This window comes from Mixophyes fleayi, chromosome 10 (assembly GCF_038048845.1).
Source record: "Mixophyes fleayi isolate aMixFle1 chromosome 10, aMixFle1.hap1, whole genome shotgun sequence".
Taxonomy (NCBI): Eukaryota; Metazoa; Chordata; class Amphibia; order Anura; family Limnodynastidae; genus Mixophyes; species Mixophyes fleayi.
Genome location: NC_134411.1, coordinates 55,838,957 through 55,857,752, shown reverse-complemented (window position 1 = coordinate 55,857,752; position 18,796 = coordinate 55,838,957). Strand labels below are relative to the sequence as shown.

Here is an 18,796-nt window from a genome sequence, read left to right as displayed (position 1 = left end):
AAGTCTGGGAACAAGATGTCTGAACACTAGATGTGAAGCTGCTGCTTATATGCACACAAGAATACAGTAATACAATGGAGATGGTATAGCTTGCTTCTATTGGTCCAGGTTTCAGGAAGGTCCAAGGGGTTGTCAATCATTGGCTAGTTCCTCCTAAAGAATCCAAAGGAGGGGGTCATCTCTCCAGGGGGTATGCTCTGCTCTTCCCGCCAAGATTCCTTAGTCTTAAGTAGTTCATAATTCCCTATCATTCATAACTTGCGTATGCACTCTGCGATTTCTTCGCAGAGTAAACCGAACAGTAGCAAATGTTAAAAGGTTTATTATGATACCACACATGATATGATTCATTCAACCTGTTCCATATATTTCACTAATATGCATATAACTTTAATATAAAACATAAATACTACTATATTTCGACATAAATGACTATGTGTTGCAATTACCATTAATGTGTACTATTTTACAAGTGAGCGTGTTTGTGCGAATGTATGTAAAAAGAATAAATACTGTTTGTGCCACGTGTTGTGGCTGCGTACGCCCTTATACGTTGTAACGTGCCCTTTTACGCCGTAGCGTACCGTACGCATCTTCTCAGACAAAGACAACCAAGTTTGCTCGATTTTAATTGAAATGACTTTATCCAATTTGCTGACTTCGACAGCTCCACCCTCTGATAGTGTAACAAACTATCACCCAATCACCGTTTCAAGTTCAGGATTATACAATACTATACTGATCTCGATATCTGGTAGCACCCTTTCAGTCTCTTTCTCAGTGTTACTTCTAGGAGAACATTTTCCACATTTCAACACAGTAGGAACACATTTGACACATAAACCAATTGCTAAGATGACACCCAGTATAAGGAGAAGGAGCTTACCTACACTAGCAACCATTTCCTGTACCCACTCCCCCAGACCGGAGAACCATTTCACAGGGTTCAACCACGAGAACCAACCTGCCACCTTTTTCCCGACCTCATATAATGAAGAATTATGGTTCTTTCGAAATTCCCATTTCAGTTGCAAAATTTCATCCATCTTCCGGTCTATAACCTCTTTCGGGTCATCCGTATTATTGGTGATGTACGTGCAACATTTGACACCGAACTGGGTGGCCAGTGTCACACAGTACCCACCAGTAATAGAGGTGAGATAATTTAGTACCAGTCTATGTTGCACCAACTCCTTCTTGTACACTTGTAGCTCCCTTCCAGAGTACCTGAAAGTGTCATCATACATCTCGGTGATATTATCTATTAATTTAGCTAGGTCTTGGATATATTTAAAGTTTAATGTTCCCCGAGCGGTCCTGGTGAGATCTAGGGCTACCATAACTTGAAAACCAGCAGTTTCACTAATCAATTTTGTAGCTATGGGCTCCTCACCAGGATTCATATTTCTCTTGCCACGGTGTTCATACTGTGTGTGTATGTATGGTGGTGATGTAGTCTTGTGAATACCAACCATTTCTTCATGAGTAATAGTCATGATTTCAGGAACCAGTTTAGCTAAGAAGCACAAGCCCTTGGAACTCGGAGTCACCCAGGAATAAGCTTTCCTTCCACAAACAAAATACACATCATCAGGGAGAACATAAGGAACAGTATGCCCATGAATTATATCACACAGAGTTTTGATAAAACTACCCATGCCTAGTGTCTCCATTTGCTCCAGACACGTGTCGGCATGGATGACATTCTTACAATTATCTATAGAGACTTTTCCAATGGCTACTTTCTTATGTTTGGTTATACGCCCTAGTTTGTGACTTCCATCAACATTCCTGCCTATTGGTGACCTTGTGAGTCTCCCTCTAAAATGAGTGTGGCGAGCCATTGTCTGATCTGATGGGTCAGCTTCCCAATTCTCCAGACGTTTTGCATGAGAGATATTTAGACACAGCAAAGATCTGTCTATGGAGTATTGTCGAAGCGTCAGACTAGGGGACCTAGTGTTATTGTACCTCCCGTCTATGGGCCCCCCACCCCTCAATTCGAGTACTTCGGATATGTTTAGAGGTAATGGCACTAGTCCTATATTATGCTGCCCTTGCGGCACGTGAGAGCACACCCAACACTCGGTTTGGTTTAGCACCTTACCCACCAGGGAGTGATAATCCTCCAAAGGATGCCCGCCTATATTCAGAGTACTGGGGGACTGGCATCGTTGGATGCATCTCTCTTCAACTAGGGAGTCACAGACCTTGCATATACAATACTCATCAGACAATAGCCCCTCACACTGCCTCAGAGTTCCTGAGCTACCAGACCTTTTCATAACCCCCGGACCAAGCTTAATAATGGGCTGCTTTGAGTATTCTAATAATTTTTCCTCTGCCTCCATCTCATCCGTATCACTATCAGAACTCTCCTCCGTCCTCCATCCTCCTTCACAAAAATAGAATGTCCTAGAAAGAGTAAAAACAAGGAAAATCCTGGAACAAAAGAAAAACAAAAACTGCCACTCCATCGCTGGAAAGATAGTTCTGGCACAACGTCTCTGGTTCAGGTGTCTCGACTGCAGGCTTTAGGTCTCCCGGAACAGACTCACAAGTGGCAGATCTACGTCGTCGGTCTCAGTTTTATCGTGCACTTTCTCCGGATTATGGACTCTCCTGCAGTGGGTGGAATGGACCCAAGTGTCTCTCTCTGCAACCTTCAGTGATGTAGTACTGGTCAGCAGCACTTGGTACGGGCCTTTCCAACGGTCTGTTAAACAACCTGAACGTAAGAAATTGCGGATCATAACATAGTCTTCAGGTTCAACATCATGACAGTTCGTTTCTGGCATACCAGGTGACAGCATTTTTAGTTTTTGTTGTTGTTGCTTTAGCTGTCTACTCATTCTTATAAGATATTGTACAGTCACTTCATTATTACACTTCAAGTCGTCTTGTGGACTCACGATCAAATGAGGTTGTCGGCCGAACAGTATCTCAAAGGGGGACAGATTAAGAGGAGGTCTAGGAGTGGTCCGAATGCTATGGAGGACCAATGGCAAAGCCTCAGGCCATGCCAACCCAGTTTCAGCCATTTCCTTACCAAGCTTGTTCTTTATAGTACCATTTACTCTCTCCACCTTACCACCGTCTGTAGGAGGGATGTGGGATGGCTCAGTTGGAATAGTTTTCCAAACATTTTTCCTCAAACAAGTAAGACATGACATTGCCTTCTTACCAGCCTGAGAGGAAAATCCGGGAGCACACCAGTATGCTCTCACCAGTTTGCACATACCTTCTTTACCCAGGTGAGTCAGGCCGTGTGCTGCTTCAGCCAGGCTTGGATAGTACGTTCGGGGAGCTACAGGCTTACCTTGTCCATCCCTCCAGAGTCCTGAGGACTCTTGACCACATCCCTTCGCCTTCCAGACCGCCTTTTCCTGAAGGGAACACAAATCTTGCATTTCAATTAGTTTCTGCATGTCTAATGTCTGAAAAACCATCATAGTCTCGGTCGATACAGTAATAGGTTGCCCTGCTGCCCATTTAGCAGCTTCGTCTGCCCTGTTGTTGCCCAAGGACACTGGGTCTTTTTCAAAGGTATGGGCTTTGCACTTTATGACGGCTACTCTTCTGGGTAACTGTATTGCTGTCAGAAGTCCTTTTATGTGTTGTGAGTGTGCCACTGGCGTACCTGCTGCTGTCGTAAAGTTTCTAAGAAGCCAAAGGGCCCCAAAATCGTGCACTACCCCGAAGGTGTACCTAGAGTCAGTATATATATTAGCTGATTTACCCTCTGCCAACTCACACGCTCTCCTTAGTGCTACTAGTTCTGCCACCTGGGCTGAGTGAGGTGGATCAAGGGGTTCAGCTTCTACCACATCCTGATTGTCTACAACAGCGTAACCAGTACATAGCTCTCTGTCTGTCTATGACAACTCCCGTCTGTATAAAACGTAAAATCTACATTTTCTAAGGGGGTGTCACGTATGTCGGGCCTTGCAGTAAAGGTCTGATTCAGGTGTTCCATACAGTCATGCGTGTCAGTATTCTTGCCTAACTCCTCATCAACCAGGGTCTCCTCACCTCCCACCCTTTGTGTCTCTAGAGACACATATGGAAGGTATGTAGCTGGATTTAAGGTGCTACATCGTTTGATGGTGATGTTTGAGGGTGCCATCAGGGCTAGTTCCCACTTTGTGAATCTAGCTGAAGAAACATGTCTGGTTTGGGCTGAATTTAACAGAGCTGATACAGCATGGGGTGTATAGACAGTTGAATTATGTCCTAATACTACGTCCTCGCTCTTACTTACCAGAAGAGCAGTTGCTGCTACACTTCTGAGACATGTTGGAAGTGATCTTGCTACAGTGTCCAATTGTGCACTGTAGTAAGCTACCGGTCTGCTAGCGTCACCATGTTTCTGTGCGAGGACACCTGCTGCACAACCATCAGCTTCCGTACAGTATAGCTCAAAAGGCTTTTCATAATCAGGTATTCCCAATGCAGGTGCTCTAGTCGGACTATCTTTAAGATTAAAGAACACTTGCTCTGACTCTTCTGTGTGTACGACACGTTCTGGTTTTGAGGAAGAGACTAGCTCCTGCAATGGTAATGCCAGAATAGAAAAACCTGGGATCCAGGATCTACAGTATCCACACATCCCCAAGAAAGTACGAATCTGCTTCTGACTCTGCGGCAGAGTCATGTGTTGTATGGCCTCAATCCTGTCGGTTGTCAGGTGTCTTAGTGAGGCAGTGTCCTAAGTATTTAACCTTAGTCTGACATGGCTGTAATTTGTCCTTTGCCACCTTGTGTCCTGTTTGTGAGAGATGGAGCAACAACAATTTAGTATCATGTAAACATGACATAAAAGAATCAGAGCACAGCAACAAATCGTCCATATATTAAATTAGAACAGACCCATTGTGGGGTTGAAAGGATTGCAAACAGTCATGTAAGTCTTGGGAGAAAATACTGGGGCTGTCAATGAACCCCTGGGGCAGTCTGGTCCATGTGTATTGCACTCCCCGGTAGAAGAATGCAAAAAGGTATTGGCAGTCAGGGTGAAGAGGGACTGAGAAGAAAGCAGAACATAGATCAATGACAGTAAAGTGACTAGCAGACGGTGGAATCTGCATGAGGATGACAGCCGGATTCGGCACAACGGGGAATTGGCTCTCAACAACTTCATTAATTCCCCTTAAGTCCTGGACTAATCTATAGCCCCTCCCCCCACTCTTCTTCACAGGGAAAATGGGACTATTTGATGTACTGGCTGTACGGATTAAAATCCCTTGTTGCAACAGCCTTTCAATAACAGGATATACCCCTAGTTCCACCTCCGGTTTTAATGGATACTGTGGGATTTTTGGAGCTATCCTACCACTTTTTAGATTGACCATGACAGGGGCTACGTTTGCCATCAGTCCAGTGTCCTGTCCATCTTTGGTCCATAGTGAACCTGGTATTTCCAGCAACATCCCCTTTACTTGAGATGGACTGTGTTCTATAACAGGAGAGTGTAACATTAACCTTTGAGGGGTGTCCAATATGTCCTGTACCTCATGAGCGACCTTCTCGGGTATATCTAGGAACACACCATCTGAAGTACAGTATATGACACATGCCATTTTACATAAAAAGTCTCTCCCTAGCAAGTTAGTAGGAGCCGCCGCAGCCAAGAGAAACGAATGCTTGGTATGCAGGGGCCCGATAGTAACTTCAGCGGGTTTAGTTAAAGGATAATGTTACACTTTTCCAGTTACCCCCATAGCTGGAATAGTTTTACTGGTCACCTGTAGATTAAAAGGAGAGGTTATCACAGATCTGGCCGCCCCTGTATCTACAAGAAAAGTTTGTTTCCTACCAGCTATGTCAACTATCATTGTTGGTTCTTCCATCTGACTCTCAGTTAACCTCACTGGCTGCAGACTACAGGTATGACCTGACCCCTAGCGCTGACTATTCCTTTCCCGCGCAGCATTTGCTGCTGTAACATGCGGGGGCAGGTGTGAGTCTTCTAGTCTATGTGAATCCCTCCTTGGAGGATATCTATGTGACCCTTCATTAGGATTATACCTTCCCTTTGTACAATCTTTTCTCATATGCCCTTCTTCTTTGCAATTATAACATCTCAACATTTTGCGTTTCGGGTTATGTGGGTTATATGCTGGTGGTCGTGTATGCATTCCCTCTAATGCTTGTATACTCACCGTCATCAACTTGTCACTCTTTTCTTTCCTATTTCTAAAAATATTTTTGTCGTGTTCCACAGCAAACTCTCTAAGAGAATCTACTGTGCTGCCCCTCCAACCAGGGGTTGAGATTTGTACTCTCGTCTTTAAATTTTCTCTTAGGCCATCCATTAACACTCCTACAGCTACCTCTCTGTGATGTGGGTCTTCACCTATGTTGGATATCCCAGTGACCCGTGTTATTGATGCAAGAGCTCTGCCAAAATAGTCTGCTGCAGTTTCACTATCATTTTGTTTTATGGTGAAAATCTTACTCCAATTTACTACTACTGGAAAACAGATGGCTAAGTGTTTGACAATTTGTTCTATATTTTCTTGGTTAATCTCATCAGTCAAGGTGTCATCTTCCTCCAGCAAACAATCTCTAATAAATTGTTGTATATCAGTATGGGGAGGAAGACACACCCTCAACACTACACGCCAATCCTTATTGGTTGGTTCGTGTGCATTTCCTAAGTCTTTAACAAATTTCTGACATTTTGCCAACTCTTTTCTAGGATCTGGGAATTCAGTCATAATGGAACGTAATTCTGATCTAGTCCAAGGACAATGCATTGTAACATTTCTTAAAGAAACTACACCATCCTTATCCGGTTTCCCATTGGGAACTGATATTGTGCGGACTGGGTACGCACCCACTGGTTCACTGGTTTCAGAAGTCACTACCGGATCTGCTGTTTCAAGGTTTAGAACGCTATCACTCCTAGTGATCACACTACTCTCACCTATCTCAGCCATTGCTCCTTTCCCATACTTACGCTGAACCTCTAGCATATTAACAGCATGAGCAATGGCTGAAATCACAGTGGGTTCATCTTCATCTTCTGATACATTTGTTTTGAACTGACTTAAAACAGGATATAACTTAGCAATTTTCCTTTTTTCAGTTTTAATAACGGCTGTACTTACCCCTCCCGCCACATAAGGTGGCGGGGGCGCGCTTGCGCTGAGTTCGCCACGCTTCTCAACGGCTACTTCCGCCCTGCGCGTGCTTTTCGCCACGCCTACTTCCGCGGTGCATTCGCTGCTCTGCCACGTGTTACCTTCCATTTGCCACAATTTTAAACAATCATTATGTCTATTTCTCACTTTCGTTGACTTAATCAACCATACTTTATCTTTTACAGTATTTAGTACCTCTGCATTAAAACTCCCTATTGTTGGGAAAGGTCTATCACAATCTTTGGTCATCTTGACCCACGTGTCGCAATACGCAGTTGCGTATGCACCATATTTCTTACACATGAGAAATCTCGCTGAACCAATAGGACCTTCCTTAGGCAGTGCCTTGGCCTTCTCTAGCGTTTGCTTAGCACCCATATTGAACAATAGGGTCCCAGAAATATCACAATATCCTGCCACAAAATAGGGTTCCAGAAATAACACAATATTCTGCCACCAATTTTCAACACTACCGCTAGAGATATTTTACCGGCCTGTGGACGTATTTGCTACAAGCCGCGTCCACTCGCTTCCTCTCGTATTAAACAAGGACCCCTAACAAAGAAATATCAATGCGGACTAAAGGGTTATCAGCTCCCTGATCACCCCTGACTCTCCAACAAAATCTGTTGAGTTTATTACGCTTGGCAGCATCCGGTAAAGTCAATTATCAGCCTTTCCAACGTAATTCCTCCCCGTTACTCCCAAGTCACACTCATGGCTTTCCTTGCCGTGCGGTGCAATCGCAACGCTTAAAGCTAATCTGTAAGCGATACGATTACCCTTGGGTGCACGTCGCGAAAACGTATTCAGTTTCCGCCCCCGGTATACCTGCCTTGTATACTGTACACCAGTTGGGCACCTGCCTCGTCAAACAGCAACTGACACTCTATTTTACAATAGATAAAACCTTAGTGTATTTAAAGTCAACAAATCACACGACATACACCTTTTCTGCGCAGAAAATAAAAGAATTCCCAACAATAGTAATGATGTCCCAGAGGTTTTCACAAGTGATTTATACTATGCATGTATAACTATCAAAACGATTGTTTAACCACGTGGAAAATCTACCGGAAGTTCGCGTACGCACAGCCGGAAATACACATACGCTAAGCAATGTAATATGGTTAAAACGCACGACAGTAAAAAGAAACAGTTTTCTCTTTTGTCCCTAGGTTCTAGTTAGCGTGCCCTAGACAATGTAAAAATGAACATTTGGTTTCATAACACAGAGTAAAATTCAGGTTTTGAACACATTGCGTTCTTACCCATTAATGATGCGTCTCCACCCTTTGTTGCGGAACCGAAATCCGTTGGTCTTGCGTATCATCAGCAACGAAACCTCCAAAGCTGACGAGCCCCCAAATTGTTAAGTGCGTATTGTCGCTAACCAATAACGATTGTCGAACCTCAAAATGTGTTTCCAACGCACATAGATTTATTCGCAAAAAGTAGTATAACATATTCAAACAAAGTGATAATAAGTACAGCCGTTACTTATCGCAGGCGCTCTGGATCCAGTGTACAGTCATTCAATCCTGAAGTCTGGGGACAAGATGTCTGAACACTAGATGTGAAGCTGCTGCTTATATGCACACAAGAATACAGTAATACAATGGAGATGGTATAGCTTGCTTCTATTGGTCCACGTTTCAGGAAGGTCCAAGGGGTTGTCAATCATTGGCTAGTTCCTCCTAAAGAATCCAAAGGAGGGGGTCATCTCTCCAGGGGGTATGCTCTGCTCTTCCCGCCAAGATTCCTTAGTCTTAAGTAGTTCATAATTCCCTATCATTCATAACTTGCGTATGCACTCTGCGATTCCTTCGCAGAGTGAACTGAACAGTAGCAAATGTTAAGAGGTTTATTATGATACCACACATGATATGATTCCTTTAACCTGTTCCATATATTTCACTAATATGCATATAACTTTAATATAAAACATAAATACTACTATATTTCGACATAAATGACTATGTGTTGCAATTACCATTAATGTGTACTATTTTACAAGTGAGCGAGTTTGTGCGAATGTATGTAAAAAGAATAAATACTGTTTGTGCCACGTGTTGTGGCTGCGTACGCCCTTATACGTTGTAACATGCCCTTTTACGCCGTAGCGTACCGTACGCATCTTCTCAGACAAAGACAACCAAGTTTGCTCGATTTTAATTGAAATGACTTTATCCAATTTGCTGACTTCGACACAACTGACCCTATTTTGGCTGGACGTCCCGTTTCGCAGCCCACTAAATGGGTTGGGCTTAGTGGAAAGTGGGTGGTTTTGAACCACATATGACCATTTGTTGGCGGAGTTTGGACATAACTGGGCAGATATGGGTAGGGTTATTATGTTCCAAATATAGGATGAATCATACAGTCTGTTTTTATAAACATTGTAACTATATAAAATGTACATAAGATAAAATATAAATATTCACAACAGTTTAACAAATGAATGCCTGGAAAGAAATATTAAAAGTGCTGGTTGGTTTAGGGGAGGGGGGGGGGGGGGAAGGACCATTCTGCCTGTCATTGGTTAAACATTTGTATAATTCAATTGTAATGTTATTGTTTGTTTTGTCAAACAAAAATACATTTTGAGAAATGTTGTTACAAGAATAAAATTTTGCAGTTTCTGAGAAAACACAAACTTGATAGACTTATTCAAAATGGTACGCATGTACCATGACATTATGACGAATACTTAAAATGTCCATAATCACAACTTCTGCAGTAAACAAACCCAAATGATTTTCAGATTAATACCTGGCTTACTTGCATGGGTCCAACCACATTTGTTTTAAACACATTGATCATATCATCAGCATTCGTGTTTTGAAAGTCTAGACGTGACATGATACCAGCATTGTTGATTAGCAAATTTAGTCCAGAGCCATTCAGCTGTTTTTCAACTTGTGCTACGGTTCCTTTAATACTGTCGGCATTAGTGGCATCTGTAAATAAACAGATTAAACATTTTGTAAATTTGCACAGATTCGAAAATGTAAACAAAAAAGCAAAATGGCTACCTCCGATCTCAGTCACTGTCCTGATTCACAGCGCCACATTGCTGTTGAAAGTAAAATCATAGTAATAATTAAAAGGCCTATACTTGTAATGGGACCCATTTGGCAGAGCAGATTTGCAGGTATACTCACCACCTGTAATAAAACAGTCTCTTTAATAAAAGAGAAATAAAAAGGGGCAGTGTGCTCCCCCCAAATCCTCAAGCAGCTTGAGTCTCAAGCTTGTGCTACTTTCCACTAAAATGGAGTGATTACAAGCAAAAAGGTTTCCTCTGGAGGTCACATGCTGTTATTGCCCCCCTCCACTCTATAAAGGCACCAGTCTGGGGTAGGGTTAACCATGGCAATGTTAGGGCTGCCATAGAGTACTTTAAGGAAATGAAATTATTGGTGAGCATAATTTGCCTTTTCCGGCTTCACTCTATGGCAGCCCTTGCAAAAGGGTTTTACCAAGCAATAACACAAAGTGGGTCCGTAAAATCAAGCCAACATCGATCAATCAATGCATATAAAATATTTTAATGACCAACTGCTTGAAGAATATTCCATCCAAATGGAGTCAGTCATAAACATAATATCCAGAAGATAATGCCTGTAGAAAAGCATGAAACAATAACCAGCCTGTTGCTTTACATAGATTTTGTTGAAGCCTGGTCCCTGTGTGCTCTGGAGACTGGATCTGCCCTTGTGAAATGTGCCCTCAATACCACTGGCACATAATGTGTTTGTTTTATAAGCCTGTGAAATTACTTCTCAAATGCACCTTGGAAAAGTAGCTTTGGGTCTGGCTTACCCTTGCCGTGGACTTTCATGTAGCACAAAGAGCCGATCATCTTTCCTGAATTTCTTGAGAGGTACACCAAAATTGCTCTGACCATGTCCAGAGTATGTCATCTTTTTCACTCTCATTTGTAGGGTTTGGACAAAGAGACTGAAGAACAATCTCTTGACTAATGTGAAATGTGGAAACCACCTTAGTGCTATGAGCAAATCTTGCATTCGTGCCTACTTTATCTCAGTAAGTTTTCAAAAATGATTCCATAAAGCGTGAAGTGCTCTTACTCTTCTGGCAGATGTGATTGCAACTCCTTAAATGTGAGCCATTTCAGTGAAACATCATGTAAAGGTTCACATACTATAACCTCTAAAACAAGGGGCCTGATTCATTAAGGATCTTAAATGAAGAGGATTCTTATTTCAGTCTCCTGGACAAAACCATGTTATATTGCAAGGGGTGCAAAGGAGTGTTCTGTTTTGCACATAAGTTAAATACTGACTGTTTTTTCATGTAGCACACAAATATCAACTTTAAATTTCAGTGTTCAAAAAAGCTATCAAGTATTTGTGTGCTACATGAAAAAACAGTCAGTATTTAACTTATGTGCAAAACAGAAATCTAGTTTGCACCCCTTTCATTGTAACATGGTTTTGTCCAGGAGACTGAAATAAGGATCCTCTTCATTTAAGATCCTTAATGAATCAGGCCCAAGATTCAGATCCCATGGTGCCACAGAATACTTGGTGCAAGGTCAAATCCTTGTAGCTGCTTGAAAAAAATATTTCCACCAGTTCATTCTTGTATCCAGGAATACACTAAGTGCCGAAACCTGCACCTTCAATGCACTAAGGGTCAATCCCTTCTGTAAACCCTCATAAAAGAAATTCAGCACATCAGATATTAGTTGCTGTACATATGTCATGTGTAAAGAAGAATGTAAATGTCTAATATGTGTATTTTCAAATGTTTAAATTCCATGCATGGAACTCTTGGTGGTGCCAGCTACCTCGTGTCACCATGTGTGTAACATACTGTATAAAAAAGGGGCAACCCAGCCCATGTAAAAGTATTACATCTAGTATTTCTGGATTGATCGTCACTACCATAGAGTGATGTTGGGGCTACTTATGAGCTATAAGCACCATTCTGCTTAAGATCCTTTATGACCACTATTTCCTGCTGTATCCTGTGTCAAACTGATAAGAGTTAACTATCCAATTCATTTCTCGCCTGTGTTGAACCCAGCACCCGTGTCAGCGCTCTGTCCTGATCCAAAGTAAGTGGTCAGGAGGAACCAGCAATAGTCACTAATAAAGGAGATGCTGCAACAGCTATACCAAGCATGCACTTCTTCTATCGCATGGAGAATAAAGTTTACAGACTTTGTGGAAATAGTAAAAGCTGGTGCCTCTTAAGAGGAATTACCTGTTTTTCTCATCAATAAATTGCTCTGGAATGCCCTCATTTTCACAGGGGATGACAGAGACTTTGATTTCACAAAAACTCTTAATTTTGGGTACCACTTAGTGACAAAACAAGGGTCACTTTTCACCAACTTGTTGTGCCTTTTGTCTCACAAAAAAAATGGACCTTGGTCAGGGGTGATTTTTTTATTCTTTCTGTTCCTGAGTCCAGGTTATTGGAGAGGTGTGTACCGGCACCCAACACTCCCCAACAGTGTTTGTACAATAAGAAGTCAGCTGTGTACTGATCTGATATGGTAAAGATGATAATTTTAAACATGGGGGATGGGGGTATAAGACAGTGAAAAAGAAGAAGGGGTATAACACAGGATTATAGGAGGGAGGGTGGGGAAGATTGGGAAGGAATGTGGGGAGGAAAGTTCATGCGATGAGTAGGGAGGAATAGTCTAAACTGGTAATCCTGTTCCTGGTCTGGCTCCTGTTAGAATGAGAGCAAAGGTTGATTATGATAAGAAGCCCACAGGGACCATACTTTGTAGAAAGACACAGAGGAGCCCCTCAGGATGCTGGTGATATGTTCCATCTGGTAGGTATGCCAAACCCAACCACAGACCATTTGAAGCATTGGAGGCATTGGATTTTTCCAGGAGGCAGCTATTTGGCAGGTGGCCGCACTAACAATATGTCAGAAAAGTTTATGGGCGTGAGAAGGGAGGTCTGGGATAGGTAAAGGCAGCAGTACATGTTTGAGTTCTGTGAGTAAAGGCTTACAAAGGGTTGCTGAGGCTAGAGAAAGCATAGTTGTCCAGTACGAGCGTAATATATCTAGTGTGTACTTTAAAGTATAAGTGTTAAGGTTTAACTGGTTTCATGCTTCTATGAATACCTATTAAAAATGCTTCTCAGAGAACCATAATCTGCAGTTCAGCAAGGTAGTGAATCCTTGGTAAATACATCTCAACTAATTAGACTCATTTCAGGGCTATGCCCTTGCTAGTTGCATTTTGAGTAATTAAATTAATTTGTTTGAGACCAAGCTAATTGAGTTGGCAGAGGAGGAAAATGCTGCTCTCAGGAAGGGGGATAAAAGGCTGCATTTGGAGACAAGATAGACACTTGGTAATGTGTAAACTAGATGTCAGGACAGGCTAGACTGCATAATTAGAGGCTAGAAAAAAAAAAAAAAAAAAAAAGACTGCAAGGACTGACAATCTTCTTCCTCTGACCTGAATCCTTGGGGGTCTTATGGATTTTAACGTCTGCCAAAAGCAGAGTGAGAAGTAAAGCAGGACCGCAGCATAGTAACATTAGGAGAAGCCTTCTCAGCATAAGGATCAAACCGAATTAAGCCCATAATGAATATGCCAGGGTTGACTACAAATAAACTGTTACAGCGTTATATTTATACATTTTACTAAATTTAGAAGTGGCAGCATGGAAAATGTAAGTTTATGGAGTTTGATAGTTTTACAATGAAAGCAGCATATCAGCCCACTACGACTACTGCTTGTATCCATTGTGTGTTGTATCGCTTACATTGCAGTATGACCTTGTTAACACTTTTATAGAAGTGCTATATTTGCTCTTGGTTTGCTTTATGTTACGAACCTTAAAGTCTTATGTAACCGAATATTTTCTTGAGTGTGAAAGAATCTTCCCACATCCATGGTACTGAGGGCGAGCAGTAGGCTGAAGGTAGACCAGTAAGAACTAATCTGGTGCGAGAGTTAGCTACCCCCTGGCACACCAGTTAGCCAGGGTAAACAGCCAGTGGAGAGGCCCCTGCTATCGTCACACACTAGATATTCTATCATGTACTCTTTGTTTATAATGTCCCAAACCCAGGGATCTTGCTTAGAAGCAGGATATTTTGTTTTATAATCCCGTGGTAAATTATGTAATTCATCTTCTGTGACTTTCTAAATCATAGTATCCAGTCTGTCAACAGAAAACCATCTTGAAGAAAGCGTGCAAATATTTGTTTTTATATGTTCTCATATCATAAAGTTTATCATGTACTGAACATATAGTATGTGTAATACTTTTACAAACAAATAATTTAAAAGCATAGAAACGGTTGCTTTTTGAGACTGGAAAAAGTAATCTTAAATACATAATGACAGTGTTTGATGGTTCCAAAATTTTGTTATATTTTTATGTTACTCTTTTGTATAATAAAAAGGTTCATTCTAATCACTTACACAACTGACTACTGAGGTTTTTCAACCACATAGTCTTCACTAAAGCTGGGTACACACTACAGAATTTTCCTCCAACTTTTTATGCTGATCGATTTTACATGCGATCAATGGTCCGATCGCTCGGTCCATGGACTGCATACACACACTAGTCTTGTTTTAGACGATAAAGGGAAGAGCGGACGTCCCATTAGTGACTTTTTACAGCCATGTTGTCGTGAGCAATGATTGCAATTTCGTACACACTGAAGCAACATTTGCAAGGGCAAGTAACCAGGGCCGGTGCTAGGGTCCTCGGCGCCCTAGGCACAATGTAAAAAACTCCCCCCTGTCTTTCCTTACCGTGGCTCCATAAAGCTGGTCCTCTCTGCCGGGTCCCGTCCCTCACTGACACTGTTGGGCCGTATGATGATGTCACGCCCAACAGTCAGTGAGTGGAGGGGAGGAGACAGGGGGCGCCCCATCAGCTGTTGGGGGGGAGGGCGGCGGTGGTGATCCATAGCCCCTCCCCCTCCCCGTGGATCGATCTTAAGCTGTGCGGCGGCCGTTTAAGGTATGCTCAGCGGTCGCCGCACAGTTTTAAACTACAATAGTAATTGCTTTTCAATTCTGAGGCACCCTGAAGAGCTCGGCGCCCTAGGCAACTGCCTAACCTTGCCTAATGGGAGCGCCGGGCCTGCATGTAACGATATACCAAAGACATTAGCATAAAGGGGCAGATTTTTCACTATAGTTAACACCCAAAACCGAATAAAAAGACAAGGCAACACTGTCTCTTCATTCATTCCTATTTGTAAACCTACAATGGCTACAGTAGTAGAAGAACAAGTAACTGCACTTTTCCTGCTTGCTGTGGCAAGAAGACTGCAGGTACGTAACCAAAGAGAAAGAAGGAGAAAGAGTAGATCTTGTTGGAGCAAAAATTGGTTGAAGAGGAGAGACCCATTCTCTCATATGCCCCTGCTACAGGAGAAACGGGACAACAACCCAGATGACTAAGAATTTTCTTTGTATGAATGATGCCACTTTTCAGGAACTGCTCCAACTAGTAACCCCTCTCATCCAGAGGGAGAACACCCATTTAAGGAGACCCATACTGCCAGAGCAAAGACTGGGGGCAACACTAAAATTTTTGGCAACAGGGAGAACACTTTCAGATCTTAAATACAGCACGGCTATTTCACCTCAAGCTCTTGGCATGATAATACCTGACACCTGTGATGCTATCATCGAAGTTCTCAGTGAGCAGTATATGAAGCTTGGTGAAAAGCAATAGTATTTATTGCAAAAATAGTGGTTTATTAACATACATATTACCATATATAAAATTGTAAAAATACATTTAACTTGTAACGAGCAATGTATTAATTATTTGGACAAGAGCAACAGTTTATAATTGTTGGTAGTGAAAAATTTTGCTTGTGTTCATTCCAGATGTGTCCCCTGCGTAATGTGGCATCCTTCCTGATGCTATTGGTGTGGATGTCATACACGGTTGAGACATTACGCTTTGTCCACCCATGGTAGCATGCTGCAACTGTGCGGTGTGAAATGTATATGATTGTTTGTGTCTGCGGTTAGATGGGGAAATAACTGTGTCTGACCACAAATCTTCAGCGGTAGCCCTACACATGAGGTCGCACAGCAGCAGCTCCATTTCATCTTGTATGCGTTTGCTACTACTTCTCATTTTGCTAGCTATTGTTGCTCCCAGGAAATCAAATGTTTCCTGTTCCTATGTTTTCGTTATCAAAGTGTTAGCACAATCAAGCATCTTTTCTGTTAGTGCATCAGTTTCTTGCATTTCCTTTATTCTGCGCCTCTTTCGCTTCTGATTGTTTTTTGCTAGTGTACCAGCTTGGGTCACGTCCTGGCTGTCAGCAGTTCCCTGTCTTTCAGGTGCAGTGCTAATTGTTGTAGTATCCTGGCCTTCAACATCCAGCAAGAGCCCATCAGACAGTAGTGCAGGCTGAAAAATAGCAAACGAATGAGGGTATGCAATTGCATGCATGTTCAAATGTAAACTATTTTATGTTTCAGTTTCCATCGACAGAGAAAGACTGGAAAGTGACAGTGGAAGACTTTGAGAGACTATGGAATTTCTCAAATTGCGGTGGTGCCATTGATGGCAGACATGTCCGAATTATGCCACCATCAAACAGTGGATCTTTCTACTATAATTACAAAGCATTTTTAAGCATTATTTTAATGGCCATAGTGGATGTGAACTATGAATTCCTATTTGTGGACATTGGAAAAAATGGAAGAGTCTCAGATGGAGGTGCATTGGAGCATACTACCTTCCATAACAATCTACAAAACAATGCCCTTAACCTTCCATCACGGAATAGCACAAAATATGGACTAAACTTTGTGCAGAAGATGCCTTTGCATTGCACAGCAAAGTTTTAAAACCATATCCACAAAGAAATCTGAGCATTGAAAGGCGTATATTTAATTACAGACTGTCACATGCTCGGCGTGTAGTTGAAAATGCCTTTGGGATTCTAAGTAACAGGTTCCGAGTTTTTCATTCTGCAATAAACCTGCGTTTGGACAAAGTCGACAAAGTAGTGATGGCCTGTTGTGTTCTGCATAACTTTCTATGGCGTAAAAGCAACAGTGGACGTACCACTCAGGCCAATGTCGAAAGTAATGCCGAGGACATGGAGGTAGTGGGCTTGACACCATTAGAGTGTGGACACTCTAAAAATAGTAGTACATTGTCAAAATTAAATCGGGAAGCGTACCTTACGTATTTCAACGGAGATGGTGTCGTGCCATGGCAGAATGATTGCTTATGACAACTGTTTATATACATGTTATGTATTGTTATTGTGTTGTTGATTCTTTGAACATGAATAAATCTGTTACATGGCAACATCATAATGTATTGTACTTACTGTGCCGCTTGCAGGTATATCATATGCTTGCTCTACCTCTGTGGATGAACTGCTGTCTGTGGGCATGCTGATAAGTGGACGTACGTGGTGTTTCTTGGTCCCTCACAAAGTGTAACAGATCAAAGTACCAAAACTTTTGTCACATATACGTCTTCAGCTGCAGCTCCTGATTTTTTGGCTGCTTCAACTTTAATTCTTTTTTATACACAGTCCTAAGGTTCTGGATCTTGCTTTTTGCCCATTCAAAAGTTGCTCCAGGCTGATATGGCAGACATGCTTTTACAAGCTTTTGCATCGCCATGTTTCGCATCATTCTGTTCGAATACTCTTTGGATTTGGCTTTTCACAAACATGGGTGAGCCCTGTAGGTCTCAATAAAATCCTTCATTAGGTCAGCATTTCTTTCGTAAGCCATTGTGTTCTGTTTGGATATAATTAAAATAAACATATGTCCCATCTGTGCTGTACAATAAACCAATGCAAGTACACATGCATGCACCAATCAGAAAGAACTTACCGTTTATGTGATCGAATGTACAGCTCAGAAGAATCGTAAAATCCCTTCGTATGTAATGGTCATGAACGGGTTAAAGTTATAGAAAAAAAAAATCCATACACAAGGTTATTATACACGAATAGGCATCACCCACAATGCTCCATTCTCTGCGGGTATCATCACGGATTGGTACACAGCATAAACGAACGCCATTTGTCTGAGTGTGTAAAATTATAGAGGAGCCTGTCTGGCGCCGAGGAACGTGAGAAGATGGCGAGTGAAGAGAAGGTGTTAGTGGGGGTTGAAGCAGCGGAGATGCAGTCACAAATGGTGCTGGAAGGGCCAACAAATGTTGGAAAAATTAAGGTGTGGATGGAGATGCTCAAGAAGAATGTACCGCAGCTAAAAGAGCAAAGTCAATGAGCCCAAGAGAGATGGAGATGATGGTAAAAGTACTGGACCAGTACGACTGTCAAAAGCGATAGTACAGAAAAGTTAATAATAGAAATGAATTGATAATGCAAAAACTACTGCGATAACTGAAGGAAAAACTTGGAAAGAAAAGAAATAAATTCCAAGTCCAGAAGAGGTGGTCGGACCTTAAAAATAAAGAGGCTAGGAGACTGGAGCGAATCCGTAGAAACATTAAACAAAAGTGAGTAGCACGCATAGTCGTGTAGTGTACCTGTTTGAAGGACTTTATGTATTTCATTCTACCGTCACATAAACCAATGCAAACGCATGATTATTGTTTTGTCCGAAGGAAGAATTAACGGTGAGAAGGCCACTGTAGATACCACTGATGTAAGAACACCTGTTA

At 42.0% G+C, this 18,796-nt stretch overlaps 1 protein-coding gene across 1 annotated transcript in view; it reads right to left on the bottom strand.

Annotated features, from left to right (window-relative positions):
- LOC142104232 (C-signal-like) overlaps positions 1–18,796 on the bottom strand; it is a 73,504-nt gene that overhangs the window by 29,168 nt on the left and 25,540 nt on the right. The window contains exon 3 of the mRNA XM_075188796.1: positions 9,918–10,105. Coding sequence (XP_075044897.1) covers positions 9,918–10,105 — 188 coding nt within the window. The remainder of the gene's footprint in view (positions 1–9,917; positions 10,106–18,796) is intronic.